The sequence below is a fragment of the Miniopterus schreibersii genome, assembly GCF_964146895.1.
Source record: "Miniopterus schreibersii genome assembly, chromosome: 11".
Taxonomy (NCBI): domain Eukaryota; kingdom Metazoa; phylum Chordata; class Mammalia; order Chiroptera; family Miniopteridae; genus Miniopterus; species Miniopterus schreibersii.
In genome coordinates, this window is record NC_138111.1 from 7,664,716 (window position 1) to 7,688,922 (window position 24,207).

The window sequence follows — 24,207 nt, forward strand, 5'->3', positions numbered from 1 at the left end:
TGCTGAGCTATAGCCAGAAGAGTGTCAGACTCCTTGAGGTAGTTGGTAAATTTCTAGAGCATTAACCTATGAAACAGCTCATCCCGAGAAAGCTTCCCAGCCCCTTGCAGCATGGCTAACATCTGCTGTAGGCAGGCAGCTTTGCAGTTTCATTCTCACTCCGAGGATGTTCAAACTAGGGAAGTGGGGTAGGACCCCCCCTTTCATAACATTCTTATTTATAGTAACACTTTATATATATATCAGAATTACTTCATTGGTTTTTACTGTAAATTATAAAAACAAAGTTTGTAGAAAGTATCAATTACATGCAAGACCTGTTATTTTTTAATCTTGAACAGCTTCTCCTCTTCTCCCATTTCACACAGAAATTCTTTGTTAAACATTCTGAATATACTAGCTTGTCCAGAAAGGAGTAGTTTAAGAAGTAAGATTTGCTCTGGATCTATTGGAATAGGAGTTTAAGTGTAGCCAGAGATACCAGAGCAGTGGTGACATGAGTTTGGAAGGACAGCTCTGGAGAATTTGACTTTTTCTTTCCTTTAGCCAGCTTGAATCTCTTAGTGATATATAGCCCACAAGTTCTGAAAGAGAAAAAAGGTTTGAACAGAAAGTTCTCCCTCAGTGCTTATTTAATTATTGAAACTTTTCTTTTTCTTAGCTGTTCAATGTCAGAAAATAATGTATGGTACTAAAACAAGAACTTCTATAAAACAAGGAAATGAATTTTAAAATTTTCACCTGAATCTTTCACACAAAATTTCGAATAAAACAAAATGAATTATTCCAGCTGAAGGAGGTCTCTGGAAGCTTAAAAAGCAAAATCAAACTACTTACAAAAGAGACCAGTGAAAATGCTACTGTAAAAAAGCATTGCCTGGTTTTAGATATTGGGCCCTTGTCCATTTAAATTAACCTTTGTCACAGCTGGGCATACAAATGTTTTGTTTTAGTTCACAGAGGGTTAACTCTATTCAAGCTTTCACTGTGGCAGGCCTGATCTGTGGAGTCATACAATCTGGTCTTTCAGCCCTGCCAGTCGCTAGGCAGGAAGTCTTATTTCTTAAGCTATCTTTCAGAATGGGGGTTGGGATTTGGAGAAAGGTGGGGGAAGGGCCTTGGAGCATCTGTAAGGATCAATAACAGAGAGCAAGCCGCAAGAGAGGCCATTGTGCACACTTCAAGATAGATGCAGCCCGTGTGCACAGCTCCTGCCTGGCAGAGCAGACACCTAAAACCGAAACAATGCCACCAAATGAATTCCTTGTGAAAATCAGATTGCTCTAAGGGGAGAAACAATACTTAAGAATGCCCTTTTAATGTTAAGAATATTCTCATTCCTCAGCTTGCTAGGATCAGGCATTTCACACTAGAAATAACTCCAAATTGATTTTTAAATACCTTTTGTCTTCATGCTAATATTGTATTGAACTGAAGAGGGTGATCATTTTGGTCTTAGTCCATGCATCAAAGCATTGAGTAATCTTTTTCCTTCCTTTCTTTCCTTCTTTCTTTTCTTCTTTCTCTCTCTTTCTTTTTTTCCCCTTCCCTTCTTTCTTTTTTATTCTAACGTTTGCTTTACTCTATTGGTGTTGGAGGCATCATTAAGGGAATGAAAAAAAACAAAACTTGTTTAGGATTTGAGTAACACATGTTTGAAATCCCTCCCCCAACAGCTGGTATTGGTTCTTGGAAGTTCAGCTGAGCTAAACAGATGCTCTTGGTGTGTTATTTTGAGAGCCTTTAAACCAGACTTATAGCCAAGAAATATACAGAAATCATAGGTCTTATTTTTAAATGCATTTAAGTTGTGATATCATGCCACATTTAATGCATATTATATTTGTGTTAAACAGAGATACCTGAGCTTGGGAAAGTGAGCAGTTCCACCAATGAAATTATGATTTGAAAAGCGCTAACATGTTTGTTGTTCTTTTACTCCAGCCCAGATTTTCATTTTTCCAAATCCTCTTTCCCAAGCCCAACTGTAACATTCCTGTTTTACTGTACCCTTTTTCAGCAGACTAAGGCAGTAATTCAGTAGGTACTTTTATGATGCAAATTCTTTATGACAGTTGGAAAGAGTAATGGAGTCATTGCTGCCTCTCTCCCACTAAACCCCCAAAGTATTGGTGACAACTGATGGTAACAGCTGTGGAAAATGGAATTATAAAGAGCCTCTAAAATCCTTCTCCCAATTTGAAATCCTCCAGGAATAAATGCAAAAACAAACGGGGGGGGGGGGGGGTGGATAATGTGACTTACAAAAATACAAATGGAATAAAGGGGGAGGAAGACCTGCATTTGAAATGAGCCCTAAGTTTAATTCATTTTATGCTTCTTGAATGGAGACCTGACATATTCTTTTAGACAATTTTGAGGCTCAAGAGAATACTTAGACACTTCACAAGATCATGTGGATATTTTTAACCCATCTCTAACCTATACCCTTTTGCTAGGGAAAAACGGTGTATAAGAGGAAAGTCTAAATCACAAACAACACCTCCTTAATACCATTGTTTTGCCTCTCAGACATATTATAATTCTGCATTAATATTTAAACCGAGGGAGCAGTTCTTTTAATGGGCATTTTCCAGAGAGATACAAATATTACTAACAAAACTTGTAAGTTCAGTTACCATTTACATTGTATTAAAATGGGGTTTGAAACCTACCATGACCCTTTTGAACAATGTGGTCTTTAATGGGCTTTAGGGGGAGGGCCTAGTGAAGGAAAAGCCATAAAAGTCTTCAGGGTTCAAGATGAGGTTGGGATTTTTAGCCCATTGCTTTTGTCATTTTCACACACAAACATCACTGCAATCATGTTTGATTTAGCATCCTTAATACAATGAGGTGGGAGAACAAAAGGATATCAGAGGCCCAAGTAAGGAAGCCAAACATTCTCCCTTCCCCCAAATTTTTTCAGATCATTCTCTTCTCTCTTCTCTGCTACTGGGTTTTCTTTTTAAGCCAAGGAAATCAGTTCATTTGTAAGCATCTTCTTTTTACATGCTTCAGTGGATTGCTTAGGAAATTGAAAACTAGCCACTCTTCAAATATTTTTTAGACATAAAAATCATGTCCCAAAGACTTAGTAAAAATACCATAATTAGGAAAAATGCATCTACTCTTACATATTTTAAAGTTGAGAGTTTGGGGGCGTTCCCAATGCACAGCTGTTTTACATATTTTGAAAAGCCTGATAGATGTAAAGGTCATTGCTAACTCTAACAGGGTCTTGCTGCTCACACTGTGATCCAAGGACCTTGCATTAATTAGGATGAGAAGCATGGAAGGTCAGGAGTCGACTGGCTGGTGGGCCTTGGTAGATTGTCATTGGGGCCAGTCAGAATTCCTATAGGATTTTTAGCCATTCAAACTAAACCAAACCAAAAATAAACCCTGCTGCTGCGTCCATGGCCTCTGAGCAGATCTCTTGGGCTGTTTGGTAAGGACTTGTCCCCTGCAGCCCAGATGGCTCATAAAAACTTGGCTATAGGATTCCCAGTGTTGGGGAAAGAATCTGAGCAGCCTGACTCTGTCACTTGGCCAAGTCACTTAACCTCTGTGAGCCTCAATTTCCTCATGTATACGACGGGATATTAATACCAATCTCTCAGGGTTATTATAGGAATTAAATAAGAGAACCTCTGTCATAGTGCCCAACACATGCTTACATGCCTTGAAATTGAAATGAGTTTTAGAGTAGCAAGTTAGGGAGATTAGGAAGGAAAGGGTTCTTGGGTGATCTTGTGGCTGTTGCTGTTTATATACCGAGTAGAAACTTCCCTAGGGAACGATGCCTCTATTCAGTGGGCCCTTTGGAAATTTATCCTGAAAATGCTGCCCGACTAGTGAGGCGAGCTGTTTGAGCAGTGCTATTCCTGGCTGATGAAAATAACTAGTGGGTCCCTGCCAAATTTGTGGCTTTTTTCCTAAGAGAGTTTTTTTATAATTGTGTTGATTGGGTGAGGGAGGAGAGGGGATGGGCTCTAAGTGAACACACAGGTTAAATCATAATCAGGAGAAGGATAGTCATGTTATTCATATCTCCTTCCATGTGTTTCGGTAGATAAATATAGATGCCAAGACAATTGCCATGGCCATGCTTAAAAGCCCCTTCTCAGAAGCTTTACTGTGAAATGGTAAAGGCAGGAAAACTGTTAGCAGGGTAATCTTGCTCTACTTACCTTTTGAGTCTTCAGCCTCCCTTATTATTCCGATCTCTGTGTATAAAATTATAATTTATGTAGCCAACATTAATTGAGCATTTCCTGTGTTCTAAGCCCTGAGAACAGAGGTGAATCAGACATAATTCCTTACCTGAACTGCAGCTCCACAAAGAGGGAAAAATAATTTTAACGTTGCTTAACAGATACTAACTATTCATCACCTAAAGCCCAGATTTTTTTAGTGTAATTGCAGGGAAAGGAGGAACATCTGGTTGCCAAAGCATTATTCAAAACTGCCAGTGGACATTTAAACTAGACACATTAGCTGATTTTAGAATTCTGCATTTCAAATAAAGTATTGTTAAGTTTTAAAAAAACCCAAAAAACTGGCAGTGGGATTTGTTTTCACTGTGGAGCCCTATATTTATTTATTTTTTTACTAAGTTTGTCAGGCATTTCTTAAACTGGTTTTGTTCTTCCGATGTATGGTTGCACAATAGAATATTTAAATATTTTTTCCTAATATAGTAAAATTAGAGTCCCAGAGTGCCATTGGCATAGGTGTGGAGAGACTTTTAAACATCATGTCTGTTTCTGTTAGCAAAAAGTTTTCTGTTGGTGAGGTTTCAGCATGTGCCCTCAGTGTGATGGCTACAGCAATCTAGCTTTGCTTTTCGAAGAAGCTAAGTTATAGATAACTTATTAAATGTCAATTACAGTTTATTAAATTACTGCTGTACAACAAATGTATGTTTTGGACATTAAAAAGGAGAAAAAAGTAAACACCATCACAGTGGCCATTTAATCACAAAATGTGCACATGGGTCAGTTTGGAAAGAGATATATAAATGAAGGGCTTGGCACTAGTCCGGAAGTCTTGGCTATTGTCATTATTGTAAGAGTATGTTTACATGCACATACTCTCATATTCAGTCATAGTTTTTGTTTTTTAAGTTTGCCGTGAGATAGTTGTTAATTGCTGCTGACAAGAAAATCTACCACTGTCACCTCCTTTATTTGATGAGGGCAAGATAGAGGTGAGGTAATGATGTGCCACAATTAGTGTCTTTCCCTGTCACTGGGTATAGTCCAACCAACCATTGTTTTAACCATATCCTGTATTAAAATGGTACTTCAAGAAACTGACCATCACGCTGTACCGTTAGGATTCTAGGGTTTTTTTTAATGCGTAGAAATTAATTCTCCCTTGGCACCTCTGCTCTAACCCCCACATGCCTTTAGGAATCATGTACACTAAAACTCTTGCCATGAGATTACCAATATTGTACTAGAGAAAAAATACCCACCATAGAGTAGTTTTCCCATGAAAAGTTATGTCAGATGTGGAAAAATATTTGGACTCAGTTTCTTTGTTCTTTTTTTCTACAAAATTCTTCATAGTAAAGAGAATGATGAAGTTGAGGGAGTCCTGAGGAGCAGGGGGAGGAGTGCTGGTTTTATGAAAGTATTGATTCAGTGCCTCAGGGAAGCAGAGTCCTTAGGTTCTGACGGCTATGTTAGTAAAACAGAGTGTAATGCTCATATGCACTGTTCACATGTCATAATTTGTGGTCTTAGTGATGAATGCAGAGAGACTCCAGTACTTAAATTCTGAACATTGTTTTATACATGGATGTAGTTACAAAAGCACTTAATGCGTAGAAATTAATTCTCCCTTGGCACAGTAGGGTGTGGATCTCCATTAATGTACATGTCTGTATTCTGGGCCCATTCAACTAAATCTGATAAAAATTCTGGAGAAAATTTTGCTAAGGCATTGTGGCAGCTACATTTTCCACTCTCATAAAACATATGGTTTCACTTAAAGCACGCTAATTGATCTCTCTTTCACCAGGACTTTAGAACTGGGCAGGGACCTAAGGAGTTGAGTACTAAGTTTTGAGCATTGACACAGGGTTTCTGGGCTGGCCCACTAGTTTGTTGTCTAGAGCTCTTATAAATTGTGTGCTTTGATTTGCAAGTAGAGAAGCTACACTACTCATTCAACTGACATTCACTAGTGGTTGCTCTTTGCTTAGTTTACATTAGGGATATAGACTGTGTGGCATACAGACTAGTAGAGTGAGATAAATAGATAAAGGTAACAAAGTGTTGGAGGCACAGTGTTAGCAATCCTGGAGGGTACAGAGTTTGTGCACAGGTACAAGTGCTCATTTCTGTTTGAGCTGTCAGGTTAGGCTTTAACCAGGAAGGCATCATGAGAGATCGGTTGGTGTTTGTCAGGCTGGTAAAGTGGGAAAGGCTCTCCCAGGCAGAAGGAGATGCATAAACAAAGGCATGACAGTATAAAACAACCTGAACAGGATATGGGCTAAGTTATAAGGCTCATAAAACAGAAAGATTGGTTGATTCTCCATGCAAGGGAACCCCTAGAGAGAGCTTCAGCCTGTGAATGGCCGTAGAAGAGAGCCCTCTTCACATTCCTGTTAGCCCTTCCTTTGCAGATATGTTGCAGAGGTTAGTGTACTTTGCCTGAAGGAACACAGTCCGCCTCAGAGCTAGAGGGCTAGACACTGGTGCTGGATTAAGGGGGAACTGCAGGAGCCTTCCTTAACCTTGTCACGGAGTGCCAGAGGGAGGGGCCTTAGATGGTTGTAAGTTATACACTGTGCCTAGGGGCCACCTGTGCTCTGGGGCTGCTCCAAACTTGAGATTGAATCTGTATGGGTTTTTTTTTAATGAATGAAGAAATAGTGTCTTTATGGCTTACCTAGATTTTTTCAGTAGTTTAGACTAAAAGTTACTTTTGGTTTTCTAGGGCAAGTTGTTTATGCTTTTACTGAGATAATCATATCTGATGGGTGGTGTTCCTATAACATTGTAATGGAACTAGGAAATTCTTATCGTGTGGTGATGTCCTGGACATTAAAATGTCGTGTTGCAGCCCTGGCCGGTTTGGCTCAGTGGTTAGAGCCTCAGCCTGTGGACTAAAGGGTCCCAGGTTCGATTCTGGCTGAGGGCACATACCTCGGTTGCAGGCTCAGTCCCCAGCCTGTTTGGGGCACATTTGGGAGGCAACCTACTGATGTGTTTCTTCCACATCGATGTTTCTCTCTCTCTCCCTTCCACTGTCTCTGAAAAGCTTTGGGAAAAATATATCCCTGGATGACGATTAAAAATAAAGAGGGAAACGCGTGGTGCGGTGCATGACGTACTTGTGGTGCTGCTGATGTAAACAGACCTGCCGTGCTGCCAGTCCTAGGAAAGTGTAGCCCATGTGGTTATGTACATAAGACGATAATGATAATAAATAATAATGTTATTGGTTTATGTATTTACTTTACTTTTTATTGTTATTTTAGAGTGTACTCTTTCTTATTAAAAAAAAGTTTACTTGTGTTATTGTGGCAGCAGCCTCCGGTATCTCGTGTTTACTAAATCTCTTGATTGCATCTTTTTCTCTTGTGCTTGATTTAATCACGTTTGTATGGTAACATGTTGTACAGGCCTTGTACCTAGAGGCAATAGGCTGTACCGTACAACGTAGATGTGTGGTGGGCTATACCGTCTAGGTATGTGTAAGTGCACTCTACAGTGTTCACACAACGATGAAATCACCTAATGGTGCATTTCTCAGAAGTGTATCCCTGTCTTTAAATGGCATGTGACTGTATATTTTAAGGATTTCAGGATGAAAGCTATATTGGGATTCTGAGGGCCCATCTATATTATGTTCTGATACTAAAATTTCAGAAAGTTGCCTTGAACATCTTAACACTCATGATGAATCCACAGTAGTCTCAATTTCTACGGAGTCATCAATTTACTAGAACAGAGTTTGGTTTGCAAATCCATGTGATCCAGAATAACAACCATTGAGTATTATAGACAGGTAGGTCATTAAAGGCCAAATGGAATGCAGAGGCAGCTGTAATGTAGAGGTTGCTTACGCAAACATGTGCAAGTGACTTTAATTCTCTAGACCTCAGTTTCTTCATCTGTAAAGTGAGGATGACAAACTAGTGCGTTTCTTAAGGCCTCTCTGGCTCTGAAATTTAATGACTTCATAATCCAAAACCAAGTAACCAAAGAAATCACACATGACTGAGATACATAACAAATACATCAACCCTCAAAGTCAGTAATATTCTTATCATTGAAACCTTCAGTAGCCAGATCAACTTCTAATTGAGTGTCTGATGATGGAAGCACAAGATTTTGACAGGTGGAAGGTACACTAATGAAAGTCCCTGGGAGTCTCTTTGGAATAAACCCAAAGACAATTTTGTGTATATGTAGTTCCTAAAGGATATTTTGACAACTCTAGTTTAGCTGTTTGGTATAATTGCAGTGTGTGGATTTTCACCTCTCTGATAGAGGCCTGTAAATTAAACTCATTCATGGAAGATATTTCTAAAAAGAGCTATGGCCCTTGGTAGACAAATAATAACCATAATCATAAGAAAATACAACTACACCTTTTGTGGGTGGCAGCAGATGCGGAGAGAATGCTATGAAGGCCTTGTGCTGCGGGAGTACAAGTGGTAGGGTGCTGCCTGCCCACCCCCAAGTGCCACACACCACCCCTCTACCACATGCACATCTTTGCACCTAACCATGTCACCTCCAAGTCCCGTTTCTGGTACTTTGTGTCTCAGCTGAAGACAATGAAGAAATCTTCAGGGGAAATCATCTGCTGTGGGAAGATCCTCGAAAAATACCTCCTTTGGATGAAGAACTTTGGCATCTGGCTGTGCTACAACTTCCACGTGGTACCCACAGCATGTACGAGGAGTATTGGCCTGACCACTGCAGGTGCCGTTACCCAGTGCTGCCAAGACGTGGGAGCCCGGCACTGTGCCAGCATCCACTCAGTCCGAATCATGAAGGTGGAGAAGGTCTCGGCGGACTGGCAGTCAAGCAGTTTTACAATTTCAAGATAAAAGTCCCCGCTGCCCCACCAGATCCTTCATCGCCCAACACAAGCCATGCTTCACCAACCAAGAGGCCCAACACCTTCCTTTAGATGCAGGGACTCCCTGTCCCCTGGTCTACCCAAATAAACTCCTAGGGAAAACAAAAAAAAATAAAGTACAACTACATTTATTGATCCACATCTTCATTTCTAATACATTACAAATCTTTTACATATTTTAATCTTTTCATTTTCACAACAATCCTGTAAGATTAATGTTTTTATTTTTATAGATGAGGAAACTGAAGCTCAGAAAGATTGTCGTAGTTAAAATAGTGACTAACGGGGATGCAAAGCTGGGGTTGTTTTTGCTTTTGAATTTATAATTACAGTAAAAGCAGTAAAAATTACAGTAAAAACAAACAAAAGCCATGAAGGATAATTTACTACTAAAGGTCAATAAATAAAATTTTGGTTCTCTAACCCAATCAGTAATCTCCAAAACCATAGATAGATGTGAAGGGGAGCAATCAGGCTCCTGAGGAGAGTCAGATATGTTAAGCTGCTATAAGAAGGTGCTTTTCTGTACCTGTTAGGCAAACCCAGTAAGTCCCAGGCATGCAAGAGTTAGAAGCTCACTCTGGTGAATTACCACCCATCTTCCTAGTCACCCTAAACTTTAGAATATATGGGGCATGTTCTCATACATTTCTATTTAGTCCTCATAGAAACTCTTCAGGGGGAATCACTGTCCTCATTTTAGTGATGGATATCCTGAGACAAAATGGTTATGATATGATAATAGTAATAATAATAGCTCAGATTTATTGAGCATTTACCATGTGCTAGGGACTTCACATATATTAATTCTTTTCTCAGCACTAAGGACGTTACATGTATTAACTCAATTCTCACAGCAACCTTGTGCTATTTGCTATTTGCTATTTGCTATTGTCATTTTACAGATGAGGGAACTGAGACAGCACGGCCATGCATTTAATAAATGGAAAAGCAGAGATTTGAACTCAGTTTGACTTTATAGCTCATCCTTTTCATCATTATACTTGTGCTAATCATTTCACAGTATATTAAGTGAAGCCATTATGCTGTGCACCTTAAACTTATACAGTGCTGTATATCAAGTATGTCTCAAAACTGGCGCAGAAGAGTATAAGTATTTAAAAGTAACTAAAAAATAAAAGAAATTTTGGTATTAATAAAAATCACTATACTTACTATTTTACTTTTTGATACAGAAAAATGACCAGCCTGAGCTCAGAAGCCTCGCTGAATCCTCACCAGTATTGTGAGGTACACGAAGGACACAGAGGAACCCTCAAATAGTTATCAGTGAATAAATGTCAAGAGATGATCAAAGCAAGAAGTAATATTTATTAGGGAATCAGTGTCTATACTTCCAACTTCAAAAATACTTATTTGTTTAGAATTATGGCATGTGGGTCCAAGCTGTCTAGTAATGATTAAATACCTGTATTTATTTTTTTCAAAGAAGACTCCTCAGACTCAACCAGTCAACCAGCTCTCTTTTTCCTCTTCCCAATAATCCAAATAGGACAAACCACAGATTGCAGGTTCTTTCCTCCAACTGGAAAACCTAAATGCATGAATATGAAAACTTTTCATTGCAAATAGAAACTTGATTCTTAATTCAGAGATTCCTACATATAAGAGACAGGAAGGAACCAGGGACTGCAGTCTGAATTTCTATTTTCTTGCCCCCACCTGTTGAGTGATAGGATAGAATCCCCCCCTCCCCCCATTCATTTCCTGTGGCTCCAGCTAATTGTAATTTGTGAACCATTTCATCTTTGTTTGCAGGCCTAAGCAGTTAATGACAGCAACCTATTCTTTTATCTTTCTTCATCTTTTATTCAGTGATCTGTAAAGATAACTCCCAGTCATTCAGTTCACACTAGTCTTGTGATTTGCTCACATGTTTCCATTCAACCGAAGCCATCTTTTAGAAATGTCCCCTAAGGAACTCATGTGTGGCCTCTGGAAATGGATTTTTATAGTGATATTATGTAGCGGAGGAGGAGAAGTTTGTGAATAGAGGAGAAATCTCATGATTTTATTTACTTCTGTTTAAATTCTGTGTTTGCAAATGAAATTTGGAGGGTACCTATTTCTAATTTCAATTCTGCCACACTACCTGAGGCCTTTGCCTTCACTTCAGGTGGTGGCAACTTGTGAAACTGATTGGAGTCAGTACTTAGAATGTGCAGCTGATCAGGGAGTTGGAACCAGTAATCCAGTTGAAACAGATCCCCTTTGTTTTAAATACCGTTTAGCCAGGCAAGTTCCAGATTGCCTTAAATGTCAATATAATTTTGGTCGAGTGAGCAGCTGTACTCTCCATTTCCTAAATCTGGCCTTCATCACAGTCTGAAAAGCAGGTTTTGATAAAAATCAGTTTCCAAATGTAACTTGTGTAACCTAAGCCCTTGGAATGGTAAAAAATGCTCTTGGGGTGGGGGAGGTATTTTTGTTAACAGCAGGGCTGAGTCCAGGTACGAGAATAAGAGGTGTTGTGGTTACAGGTTTTGGTCTGTATTTAACCAAATTAAAAGTAGAACTGGTCATTAATATGAAGGTACTTAGTGTTCACTCACATGATGGTAAGAATGAATGCCTTTGGTTCTTTGTTTTCACAGATTTTGTTGTGACGCGTGTTTCTTTGGCTAAAACAAAAAACAACAACAACAACAAAAAAAGCAGCACTGAGGCTGAATTTTTGTTCATACCATCCTCTTCCTGCACCCCACCCCATAATAGGAGGTAGTTTGGTATTATGGGAAGTTTGTCTTTGGAAAAGTAGTAAGGTTGAAACAGCTCCATCACTGGCTGATTTACTATGTGACCTTGGGTGAATCACTTTACTTTTCTGACCCTGGGCAAGTAGCTTTATCTGATTCTTAATAAAAATAAATACATAAGAAAAATTAAAATGTTGAACATTTTGTACTTTTCAAGCAAGTTTTTATTTTGAAAGTATATCTGGATTACAGTTCATTCTCCCTAAAAGCCATTGTTCTTATGTTTATCTTCTTTAAATACATATGAATCTCTCCTAGTTAAAAAATAATAATAAGCACCTCCTTAAATCTGTTGCTTCTCCCTACAAAATGTTCCACTCAAATGGAACAATACTACTCAATAAAATACAAATTTTATTTCTCTACCACTCACCTGTTTTTCACTCAGTGTGATATTTGTTCTAACCAGTTCCTGAAATGCCTCTCAGTACTGATCTTTGAGCCTTTTCTTATTCCTCACACTTTTGACTTGCATTGCATTTGACAGTGCTCTTTAAAATCCTTTTGTCCCTTAGCTTTCTCATAGTCATGGATTTATCTTTTACCTATTTCTTTGATCGTGTCATCTCACTTTCCTTCCCTAACCTCTTACCTTCCCTTTGCTGTTTCAGGTTTCATCCTGCTGCTGCTTTTCCACACATCTTCCTCCTTGGAGCATTTGCCATTGTTTCAACTCTCCCATGTGTTGATGACTCCCAAATCCTTCACTCAGGCCTTAACCGTTGCCTCCTAAATAACTTTCTGTGGAATATTTCTGCTTGACTCACCCATCATCCTCTCTTGAACTAAAGCCATTGATTTTTGTCTCTCAGCTGTTGCTTTTCAACTTTTCTATTAGTGATACCACATTTTTCATAACCACCTTGATTTAGAATCTCCAAGTTTATTTTTGACACTTTCATGTCGCCTGCTCCCCTCCATCCCCCTCTGGAATCTAGATGGCCCATGCTATCCATCTGCATATTATTATGAGATTAATACTCTTAATCTCACTTTGATCCAGACATTTCTATTTAAAAATCTCAGTAGCTTTTTATCACTAAGGTAAATTCTATTGCAGTCTATTCCAAAGTAGCTTTCTAGACTCATCTCTGACCATTCTTCCATAAGATTTCACTACTTAACTATAATAGATAATATCCTGTGCAGTTCCCTCAAACATTGCTGATGTCATTTCCCTTTCCTGAAGTGCCCTGCTAGCTTTTGTTTTTAACCTTTTTATTGTGAAATATAACACATACAGAAAAGTACATAAAACACAAGTGTACTTTTTAATGGATTAATAGAAAGCTAGCACCACCCAAGTCAAGAAATAGAACATTGCCAGTATCCAAAAGCTCCTTTCCACTCCAGCACTTTCCTCACTATGTGTTTCTTTCCCCTCTGTGCTTGTTTTTTGTTGTTTGTTTTGTTTTGTCTTAACTTATTTACTATAAGTGGAATCCTATAGTATTTTTTCTGACTTCTTTTACCCAACGTTGTTTGTTTGAGTCATCTTTGTTGTTGCAGTAGTTCAAATATATTTATTGCTGTATTGTATTCCACTGTCTGAATTACGCTGTCTATAGCAGTGTTGAAGAATATACATGATTATGTTGTTGGATTCTCCATTCAGTTCCTTGGGTCTATTTGTCTATCCTTGAGCCAATAAAATGTATTTTAATTATTACTGCTTTAAAATGGATATTGAGCCCGGCCAGGCGTGGCTCAGCAGTTGAGCGTCGACCTAGGATCCAGGCGATCGGGGTTTGATTCCCGGTCAGGGCACATGCCCGGTTGCGGGCTCGATCAATGAATGAATCTCTCATCATTGATGTTTGTGTCTCTCTCTCTCCCTCTCCTTTCCTCTCTCTGAAATCAATAAAGATATATTATGAATGAATGAATGAATGAATGAATGAATGAATAAATAAAATGGATATTGATATACAGTAGATCAAGTCTTGTTTTTAAGCATTGGTGCTATGTTTGTTCTTTTCATTTCCATATACATTTTAGCATTAGCTTGTCAGGTTAGACACACACACCCTGTTGAGATTTTGAATGGGATTTTACTGAATCTGTATCTTTACAGTAATGACTTCCAATCTGTGAGCATAATGTCTTTCCATTTACTGAAGTCTTCCTCAGTTTATCTTAGAAATATTGTATAAAATAAGTGTATTACAATTTACCTGTAGATATCTTATGTCTTTATTAGATTGCATCCTCACTATTTTATGTCTTTTGATGCTATTGTAAATGACATCTTTTAAAAATTCATTTGTTTCTGGGTAGTATAAAAATATGTTTAGTTTTTGTATATTTCTTATTTTACTCTGCTGGCTAGAACCTCCAGTATAATGTTGGATGAAGGTGTTGATAATGGGCCATCCTTATCTTCCAATATCAAAATGAAAGCTTTTTTCTAAAAAAAAAAAAAGCATTTCACCATTAAGTGTGATATTTGGTATAGGTTTCTTTAGATAATCTTTATCATTATTAAACAAGTGGTTTTTTTTTCTATTTCAGTTTGCAAAGTGTTGAATAATAATGTTGAATTTTATCAACACCTGTTTTTAAAATTAAAGCACTATTTATTGCTTTTGTTTAAGATGAATTTTTGTTGAAACAAAATACTTTTCAGAACGTTTCATAAAGTTGCAAATTTTTATTAGGTTCTAATCTTACAGAAAACCTATTTTTAATAACAATAGCACAACTAACATTTATTGTATATTTACTACATATTAGGTATTTTATTAGGTATTTTATTAAGGTATTTTATTAGGTATAAAGATCTCAGATTCTGGCAAAATTGTCTCTCTTGAATTCTGGCACTGCTGCCTACTAGCTATGGCACCTTGGACATATTTTGTAACCTATGTGTACCTTAGGTTTTCCATCTGCAAAATTGAGATAATAGCAATATTCATAGATTTATGAGGAATGAGTGAATTATTATATGTAACACATATAGAACAAAGCTTGTTACATAAGCTCCAGGTATGTGTTAGCTGTTATCATTGTATGTCTATATCATTTATTCCCTAGTAACTTCGTGAGGTGTATACTAATATTATCTCTATTTTTTAGTTGATAGTGAGACTTAGGGAATTGAGTCATGTGTCCATGGTTACAAAGCTAGGATGTGGCAGAGCTGCAGTTCAAGCCCAGTGTGTCTTAACCACAAGTCAGTGATTCATCCTTCGTTGTGATTTAGTACTCCACCACACACGTATATACCGTCACACAAGTGCACAATGACGTAATTGAAAGAAAAGTTTCACAATTTTTTATCCTTACTACATGTAATACACTTTGATATTTTCTGTTTTATTCCAAAAACACTGGTCATGATACTGTGGGTTATGACTTATAATTTAGAAAGCCCTCCACTTACCATTTTATTCATTTATTGCTCATTCATTCAATAAGATGAGCATCTTCTCTGTAGCAGTCATGGTGTCAGATGTTGCTATTAATAATCTCTTTGATTGAGATTTAACCTGCAATGTAACCTTGGTTAGTTATAACTAATGAGTCCTTCCACTTTTATAAAACAAGTATTTTAAGTATTGTAAAATTCTGGTCAGATTGGTGAACAGATTTGTTTATAAATATCTTTGTTCTCGTTTACTTATTATTCCTGCTAAATAGCGTAGAGATGGAATGTCCACTTATTTGAGCAGACACATTTCAGTGGTGCTCTGAAGAGATGTTGCTAGGCCTCTGTACCTGTTTCAGATTGTTATTAATTTTCTAGGCCAACCATGTCAGCTGCTTTATTCATCATTTTCATTATTTCTTTTGAATTTGACATTTCTGCCTCAGAATTGTGTCCGGAGAGACCCCAACCAAGTTCTGTATCTACCCTTCTCTGTCTCAGCAAGAGTGTTAAAATTTGAAGGAATAAAATTTAATGCGATAGTTCCTGTTACCTGTACTAGAATAATTTCTGATTTTTAGAAAATTCTAAAGATTGTTCCTAACAAAATAGATCCAGAGACATAGAAGCATGGAACAGACTGACAAATCTCACAGGGAAGCGGGGGGTGGGGTGGGGGGGTGGAGGAGTGGGTGGGGAGAGATTAATCAAAGAACTTATATGCATAACCCACAGACATAGACAATAGTGTGGAGAAGGCCTAGGCTGGGGGTAGATGCGGGATGGATGGGATCAGTGGGAGGGGGAAGAAAAAAAAGCCCTAGCTGGTTTGCTCAGTGATTAGACCATTGGCCTGCAGACTGAGGGTCCCGGTTCGATTCCAGCCAAGGGCACATACCTTGGTTGCAGGGTTGATTCCCAGCCCCAGTTGAGGTGTATGCGGGAGGCATCCAATCAGTATGTCTCACATCGATGTTTCTCTCTCTCTCTCTCTCTCTCTCTCTCCCTTCCACTCTCTCTCAAAAACAATGAAAAAAATATCCTTGGGTGAGGATTAAAAGAAAAAAGAGAGAGAGAAAGATTGTTCCTGAGGTTTCGAAGACTGTGTAGCAAAGGGTAAAAGTGATGAGCTGTGTCCGAGGAAGCTAAGGGAGAGGAACTTGGATACTTGTCCAAATGATGATGAAATCCAGGGAGAGGGACACAAGTTCTTTTTACTGATACACTTTATTTGTGGTATCTGCAGGTAAATGCAGGGGTCTGTTCCTAGGACAAGGATTCTAAAGATGCCCTCTGTTTGCCAGTTATTCTGGAGAGGGTAATGTTCTTGATCTGCCCAGAGCAGGGTTGTTTATTTTAGAACTGCAGGCTTAAAGCCATTATTCCCACTATATTCTAACTTGAATATGTTCAGTTTCTGTTCCAGATGATCGGGCTGAACAACGAACCTGTCTCATTTGTGGAGACCGCGCCACAGGCTTGCACTATGGAATCATCTCCTGTGAGGGCTGCAAAGGGTTTTTCAAGCGGAGCATTTGCAACAAGCGGGTGTATCGGTGCAGCCGTGACAAGAACTGTGTCATGTCTCGGAAGCAGAGGAACAGGTGCCAGTACTGCCGACTGCTCAAATGCCTCCAGATGGGGATGAACCGGAAGGGTGAGTGATGCTTGTGGCTCTACTACCCACCCTTCACCCATCACTTTACCTTTAGTGTCAGCTGCTAAAGACTTGGAGTTATTCATTTCCCAAGCCCACACTATATTCTAGGCCTTGTACTTTGTACTTACAACCCAGAAATGAATCTGGCACAATTGCTGCCTACCGGACCTCCCAGAGTCTGTGGGGAGAAAGATTGGTGAGATAGATGTTAAGGATTGTGAGAATGAATGCACAGGCTCCATGTGGCAAGACCCCAATTAACAATCAAGTCCTAACTGAGATTAATATGCACCACTAGTTCTTCTCTCAGGGCATGATGACAGGAAGTAGGGATTTTTGATGAAAAGTTAAGAAGGCAGTAGGTCTTCTGAATGTGATATCATTTTATTTGTTAGAATCATGGCATACTCAAATGCTAGGCATGCTGAGGGATCTGCGTCAATGTTGGTAAAGAATTTGGGATTTATTGGGAAGCTTTCCAAGAGCCATTAGCCCGAGATGACATAATTAAACAGGTATTCTAAGAGGATTTATCCAGAGGGCAGCCTTGAAGAATGGATTGGGGTCGGGGAAGCAGAAAAGCCACCTAGAAAGTTTTTAGAGTGCAAAGAAAGGCGTGAAGGATTTGAAGGAGGGGCAAGGAATGGCAAAGATGATGATATATGAGCGAAGCTCGCCTGGTAGGAGCTGGTGACATACAGAAGTTGAAGTTAAAGATTTGAATTAATAATACGGACCCTACCAGAAAAAACGTCAGGCTAAAAAAAGTTGGGTGGGGCAAAATGTTGGCCTTGGTAATGCTGAGTTTGAGGTACCCGAGAAGGACACGTACAGATGTCCACCAAGGAAGATGGTTATATAGTGTTGGAACTGAGGTGAAAAGTTCTGCCCACAAGTAGAAGTTTGTGGAGTTGTTGGCATAGAGGTGGTAAAATCTTGTCAGTGTGTAGAAATCACCCAAAGAGAACTTGGATACAGAAGAAGAGGGCCAGTGTCCCAAAGGTAGGATGTTTTCATGGATGGTGGGGAGGAGTGCTGCCTGGTTCAGTGTGACAAATGGAGGCTTGGAGACAGAGGTTGGTGACAGACCCAGCTCTGTGACCTTGCGGTTTGTTTTATGTCTCTGATACTCAATGATCTTACCTTTAAAATGGTCTGATAATACTTATCTTTCAGAGTTCTGTAGAGGATTAATGTGACAATGTATATAAAGTACCCAGCAAGGTATTAGGGATTCATAGTTGTAGGTGTGCAGGGATAGGGCTTGGTCAGATTTAGTGAACTGTTCAAATTGGCCTGTAGCATTAATGAGTGCAGGCATCCAGATTGTTTTTTTTTATTGTGTGGGGGATAAGAAGAATCTTTGGAAAATTTGCCCATTATGAAAAAAGGTAAGAGAAATGTAGAAGATCATTGAGATAAATTTAGATTATTTATAATTTACTTACAATACTAATATTTATGAGCACTGTGTATACCAGAAACTCTTATGCACTTTCTGTGCATTATCTCATACACACAACAACCCTGTTATTAACTGTTACCCTCAGTTTACAGATGCATTTTAGGGAGGTAAAATGGTTTACCCCAGTTGTTAGTTTAGTGGTGGTGTCAACATAAGAATGGCCATATCTGTAGAGAACTCTCATAAAAATTTATTTGAGCCAAAAAGAGGATATTCCTGGAAGCAAGACCTCACCAGACTGAGTGAGATAAATCTTCTGGAGAACAATAGTTTGCTGTTTCTTTTACGAATTTTCAGATTGAGAAGGGAATGAATGTAGGAAGATTACAGGGCAGTTAAGATTATGTGCTGTCTTGAGGGTGGTCATGTGGATTGGATTACAGGTTAGTTAAGATTATGTGCTCTCTTGAGGTGTGGCAACCTAGATGTACAGAAACAATGGACAGGGCTTGCTTAAGGCAAAGATAAACCTTTTACTAAAACTTAGGACGTGACTACCCACCATGACCTTCCCAGTTAGGAATTTATGATCAGATCACCTTGTGAGGTTACTTTCCATAGAATCCCTTTCTTTGTGTACACAAGGCACCAATATCAAACAAGAGATGTCTTGGAGAGTTTGTGGTCATCTACCCACCTTCACCTGTTTTGGTGTTTGTCTCTAGTTTTTTGTTTTTATCTCCCTTTGTTGCCCTCACTGTGAAGATTTTTGTTTATTTGTTTTTGGTGTTTTCATTTATTTCACTGTGGCGATTTTATCAAAGCATATTTATGGGTTGCCTTCGTGACTACTCAGATGAATCATCCTACTTATTCAGTTGAAGTGTGAGATTCTGAGGTTTCCAGCCAGACTCACCTATTTTAGGGAAGGCGACCTTTAGCCTTTCTAACCATAGCCAGAAGAAGATGACAGCAGAGATGTGAGAGCTGCCTGCCAGGCCTATTTGCATGCAGAGCAGGCAGTCTCAGCTGTCTGGTGAAGGCTGCCTCTGAGAGAGAAACCCTGCCACCTCCTGGTTGGTGCTGGGAGAGTGGAATTGAAAATAAAATTGTCATTGGAATATTTTGGGGGTGATGGAACTGTCCTGCACGGAACTATGATGTTCAACACATAATTGTATGCATTTGTCAAAACCTATAGAATTATACACCACGAATTTTACTATATATATGATTTTTTTAAAACACCCTGTATATGAGAGGAAAAGATAGAATACAGACTGTGAGATATGAATGTAAGTAAATCACATAGCCACACTGAAGGGAATGGGAAGAAAGGAGGTGACCCTGAAAAAACAGTGTTTTGACTGAGGCTGAAGACAAAAGGAACTGTATACAGACAAAGCACCCAGTTTGTAAATTTGTTTCAGGGTTGTGGATTCAGAGTTCATCACTACTTTATTTGGATACTAGGGTTGAACAAACAAGTAAATATATTGTAGATAATGAGAGTCAGGTTTGTCACATCAGAGAAAGAAGTGATAAATCAGGAAAGGGGAAGGACAGAATGAAACCTCTAGTGCCAGATTGGAATTAGAGGGGTCAATATGGACTCATGTTTACATAGGCTGATAAAAATATATAGATAGACATGTGTATAGATGCATGAGTTGGTATTCATATGTTTTTTTCTAGCTCTGTCCATTGAAAGGGGCTTAAAAGCATTGATACTCCAATAGCAATGAGCATACCTAGCACTTGGTTTCTGAAGATCAGTTAAAGGAACCAGGACTCCTTGGAGGAACTGATTGATTCTAGGTCTGAGGCAGGGCAAATGTAAGATGAGCCTGGATAGGCCCTGCTGAGTGGCTCAGTTGGTCGGAGCGTCGTGCCAGTACACCAAGGTTGCGGATTTGATCCCTGGTCAGGGCACATGCAAGAACCAACCAGTGATGCATAGGTAAGAGGAAAAACAAATCAGTGTGTGTTTCTCTCTCTAAAAATAAATACATAAAAATTTTTTTAAAAAAAGATGAGCCTGGAGCATCTTGTGGTGGCAGAAAGTGCTATTATATTTAAGAGAAAGAAAAGGAAGGAATGAGGAAAATAGAAAATTACCATTAGAAGACCACATTTATAACTGCTGCAGGCTGTATCCACTGATACATACTAAAATAGAGCATAGGTTTCAACAGAAATAATGTTTGCATAGTCTCAAAATACTTAGTAATTACAGAGAAAAAGAGTAACTTTTCGTTGAGAATTCTCGTAAAAACCACTTTAACCAAGCAATGAAGGTTAACATCACCAGTGTGTTTACACTGATGTCATGTACCCACCTCATAATATAAATAGGAAGGTGATGATAGATGATAGATAGATAGATAGATAGATAGATAGATAGATAGATAGATAGATAGATAGATAGATAGACAGACCCAGCTATATATACAGTATCTGTATATACACATATACATATACATATATACACACACATAGGGATAGATTCATTCCCAGTCTAATCTTGAGAAATCAGACAAGCTCAAATTGAGAGACATTCTTTAAAATGACTTACATTCTACAAAACACTCTCCAAAAGTGTCAAGGTCGCAGAAGATAAGGAGAGACTAAGAAACTGTCACAGATTGGAGGAGACTATGGAGACGTGACAACTGCATGCAGTATGGGATCCTGGGTTGAATTATAGAACAGAAAAAGGACATCAGTGAAACGGGGAAACTGAATGAAGTCTATACTTAGTTAACAATATTGTGCCAAGTTTATTTCTTAGTTTTGATGAATAGTCTTCGGTTATGCAAGATACTAACGGAAGGGAAAGCTGGGAGTAGAGTATATGGGAATTCTCTATACTATTTTTGAAACTCTTCTGTAAGTCTAAACTTACCTCAAAATTTAAAAATTAACTGTTAAAAAAAAAGGTACAGCTGCCATGTATGAGCCAGCCCTCTGTTGTCTACCATCTCTGGACATAGATATCTTTTCAGACCTGGAAGTTGGCTGTTTATTAAATTAATTAGCAAGACAGTAAGGGAGATTTAATTAAGTAGGGTAGTGAATGGAGGCTGGGCCTTGTATGGTCCCCCATTGCTACTCTTGTACTCCTAAATACATAGCCCTCACTTGCATTTCTCAGGCCCCCCTGACTCTGGCATCAGCCACGTCACCTCTTCCCTTTTCTCTCTGCTGCTCCCCACATACAATCCACATTCCATCCCAGCTCCAAAAACTGAATGTTTCCATTTGAGGAGCTTTGCACGTTTGATTTCATCTTCCTGGAATATTCTACCCTGTCTTCTTTAACTGACTATATACACTTTTTTCTCAAGGCTCAGCTTTTATTTGTGACATCCTCTAAGAAGCCGCCTCTGACACCCCTGCCCTCCAGGTGACCCTCCTGTGCTTCACAGTCCTTTTTTGCCTACCATAGCCCTGATCACTTTGTGCTTTGTCTGCTAACTTGTCTGTTCCCCCCACTTTTAAACAATGAGCCCCTCAAGGGCTGTGACCAAGTCCTACTTTCTCTGTGCCCCTCAGCAGTTAAATTCGGATGCTTCCTGGTGTAATGGATTGACGATGGTGGCCGGCCAGGGCAGGAAGTGGGATGGGGAAAATATAATCTCTCCTTATCTGCAGGACTATATGTTCTAGGACCCCCCAGTGGACGCTTGAAAATGAGGGATAGTACTAAACCCTATACATACTATGTTTTTTCTATACATACGTATCTGTAATAAGGTTTAATTTATAGATTAGGAAAATAAGAGATTAACAATAATAACTACTAATAAAATAGAACAGTTATAACAATATACTATAATAAAAGTTATGTGAATGTGATTTGTATCTCTCTCTCTGATAACCAAGACAAATTAGTAAGGAGAGGGTGACTAATGGGTGTGTAGCATGGATCCGCTGGACAAAGGGATGATACACTGCAGGAGTAGGACAGTGCAAGCTTTTATTACACAGAGTGGTGCGCAATTTAAAACTTAAGAATAGTTTATTTCTGGAATTTTCCATTTAATATTTTCTGACCATGATTGCCCAAGGGTAACTAAAACCGGGAAAGGTGCAACAACAGATAAGGGGACTACTGTACTGTTAAATCATCAGAGGCAAGAGGAAGCTAAACTGAGCCTCATGGAGGAATTCATCATGTCAGTTAAGTAATTATGTGAAAGAATTTAAAAATTCCCCTTAACTTTGTCGTCTCATAACTTGCTAGTTAACTAGTCTGAGTTTCTAAAAAGGTTAAGGCAAGCTTCTTGGAAGAGGTCCACTTTTGTAGAATGGCATTGTGAGACAGTGTTCCTGTGGTGTTGCCATATCACTTTTCCAGGATGCAAATGGAGTACTGAGAAATCTCAAAGAACAGAATCTTGAAGGAGTAGAAGTTCAAGCTCCTTAAAACTTAAAGAGCTTTTTAAGAAGGACTCCCCAGTCTCCCCCTTCTCTCCCTCTTTTCTTCTCAGAGACTGAAAGAGAGAGTTATTTGGGAGTAAGTTACAGATATCAAACAGTTTGCTGTTAACATAACCACAGTACTATTATCAAAACAGGAATTTTAACATGACATAATTCTATTTTCTAATCAGCAGAACTTATTCAGATTTTACCAATTATCCAATGTCCTTTATAGCAATTTATTTTTTCTAATTTAGGAGCCAACACATTACATTTAGTTTTTATGTCTCTTTAATCTTAATCTGAAGTGGTTTCTCTGCCTTTTTTCTTTTTTCTTTTTTTTGGCTAATAATGTCAGTTTTGAAGAAAACAAGTCATTTATTTTTAGAATATCCCTCACCTGGGTTTGTCAGTCTCTTCACGATGAGATTCAGGTTATGCACTTCTGGCAAGAATGCCACAAAAGTGGTGATGTGTCCTTTCAGTGCATTATATCAAGAGCACATGGTATGAGTTTGTCCCATTATTTGTCATGTTAATAATTAGAATCACTTTAGTAAGGTGGTGTTGCTGAATTTTTCCACTGTGAAGTTTCTGAGCGTGTGTGTAAAACAGCGTGGCATATTCAAGGACTAGCACGCAGTTCTCTGTAGGCACAATATAGCATTTGCAGCAAGAGATGCGGATGGGGAACCCAGAGGAGCCAGAGCGCAGAGGGTGAACATGCAAAGCTAGGGAGCCTGGCTGTAGCCCATAGGCCCGAGGGAGCCAGTGGGCTTGAACAGGGCTTTGATGTGGTTAGCTTTGTGTCTTCCTCATGTAGGTTGTCCTGGCCTAAGTGAGGCATGGTGGGTGCATGTGTTGCAGAACAGAAGTATCTGTGCTGCTTCTGAGCAGATAGAAGAACCATAACCTTTGCCACTCTCTTCAGCTTAGACAAGAGGTACAGCAGAACCATTCCTGTGATCTTATACCCAAAAGCCCTTTGTCTGTTTGTTTCTTTTTAATCAGTTAACTACCAGAAAGACTCAGCCCTGCTGAAATACTAGCTCTTAGCCCAGTGTAGCATCACGGAACAAGCATAGCTTTAGAATCAGAGACCCAAATTGAAATCTGTCAGCTCTTCCTGAGTACACTTGAACAAGTCCCTTTACCTCTCTGAGCTTCAGTTTCTTCATCTCTAAACTGCATGAAGTAATAATAATGTATAACTTCCACCATTGTTTTGAGAATCAATTGCCCTAACATGCAAGTACATTATAGGCTTTAAATATGATCCAAGTTTTTGTTTTAATAGAGGCACCGTGACACACTGGATTGTTTCCCATACTTCAGGCAGTTGCATGCCGTCTTAACGGACTTTACCATCTCTGACTAAACCAGGACTATTTACTTTATATTTTTCTTGAAATTAACTTTTTTTTAAAACCAAATTAACTTTCAAAGGGAATTTTTTATCATC

At 38.8% G+C, this 24,207-nt stretch overlaps 1 protein-coding gene and 1 pseudogene across 4 annotated transcripts in view; both read left to right on the forward strand.

Moving 5' to 3' along the window:
- NR6A1 (nuclear receptor subfamily 6 group A member 1) overlaps positions 1 to 24,207 on the forward strand; it is a 158,525-nt gene that overhangs the window by 112,514 nt on the left and 21,804 nt on the right. For all 3 annotated transcript variants that reach the window (XM_081150746.1, XM_081150747.1, XM_081150748.1), the window contains one exon: positions 16,670 to 16,912. In XM_081150746.1, coding sequence (XP_081006872.1) covers positions 16,670 to 16,912 — 243 coding nt within the window. The remainder of the gene's footprint in view (positions 1 to 16,669; positions 16,913 to 24,207) is intronic.
- LOC308564003 (large ribosomal subunit protein eL20 pseudogene) lies at positions 7,684 to 9,162 on the forward strand (annotated as a pseudogene). The gene is made up of 2 exons: positions 7,684 to 7,708; positions 8,673 to 9,162. The product of its transcript is annotated as a large ribosomal subunit protein eL20 pseudogene (transcript).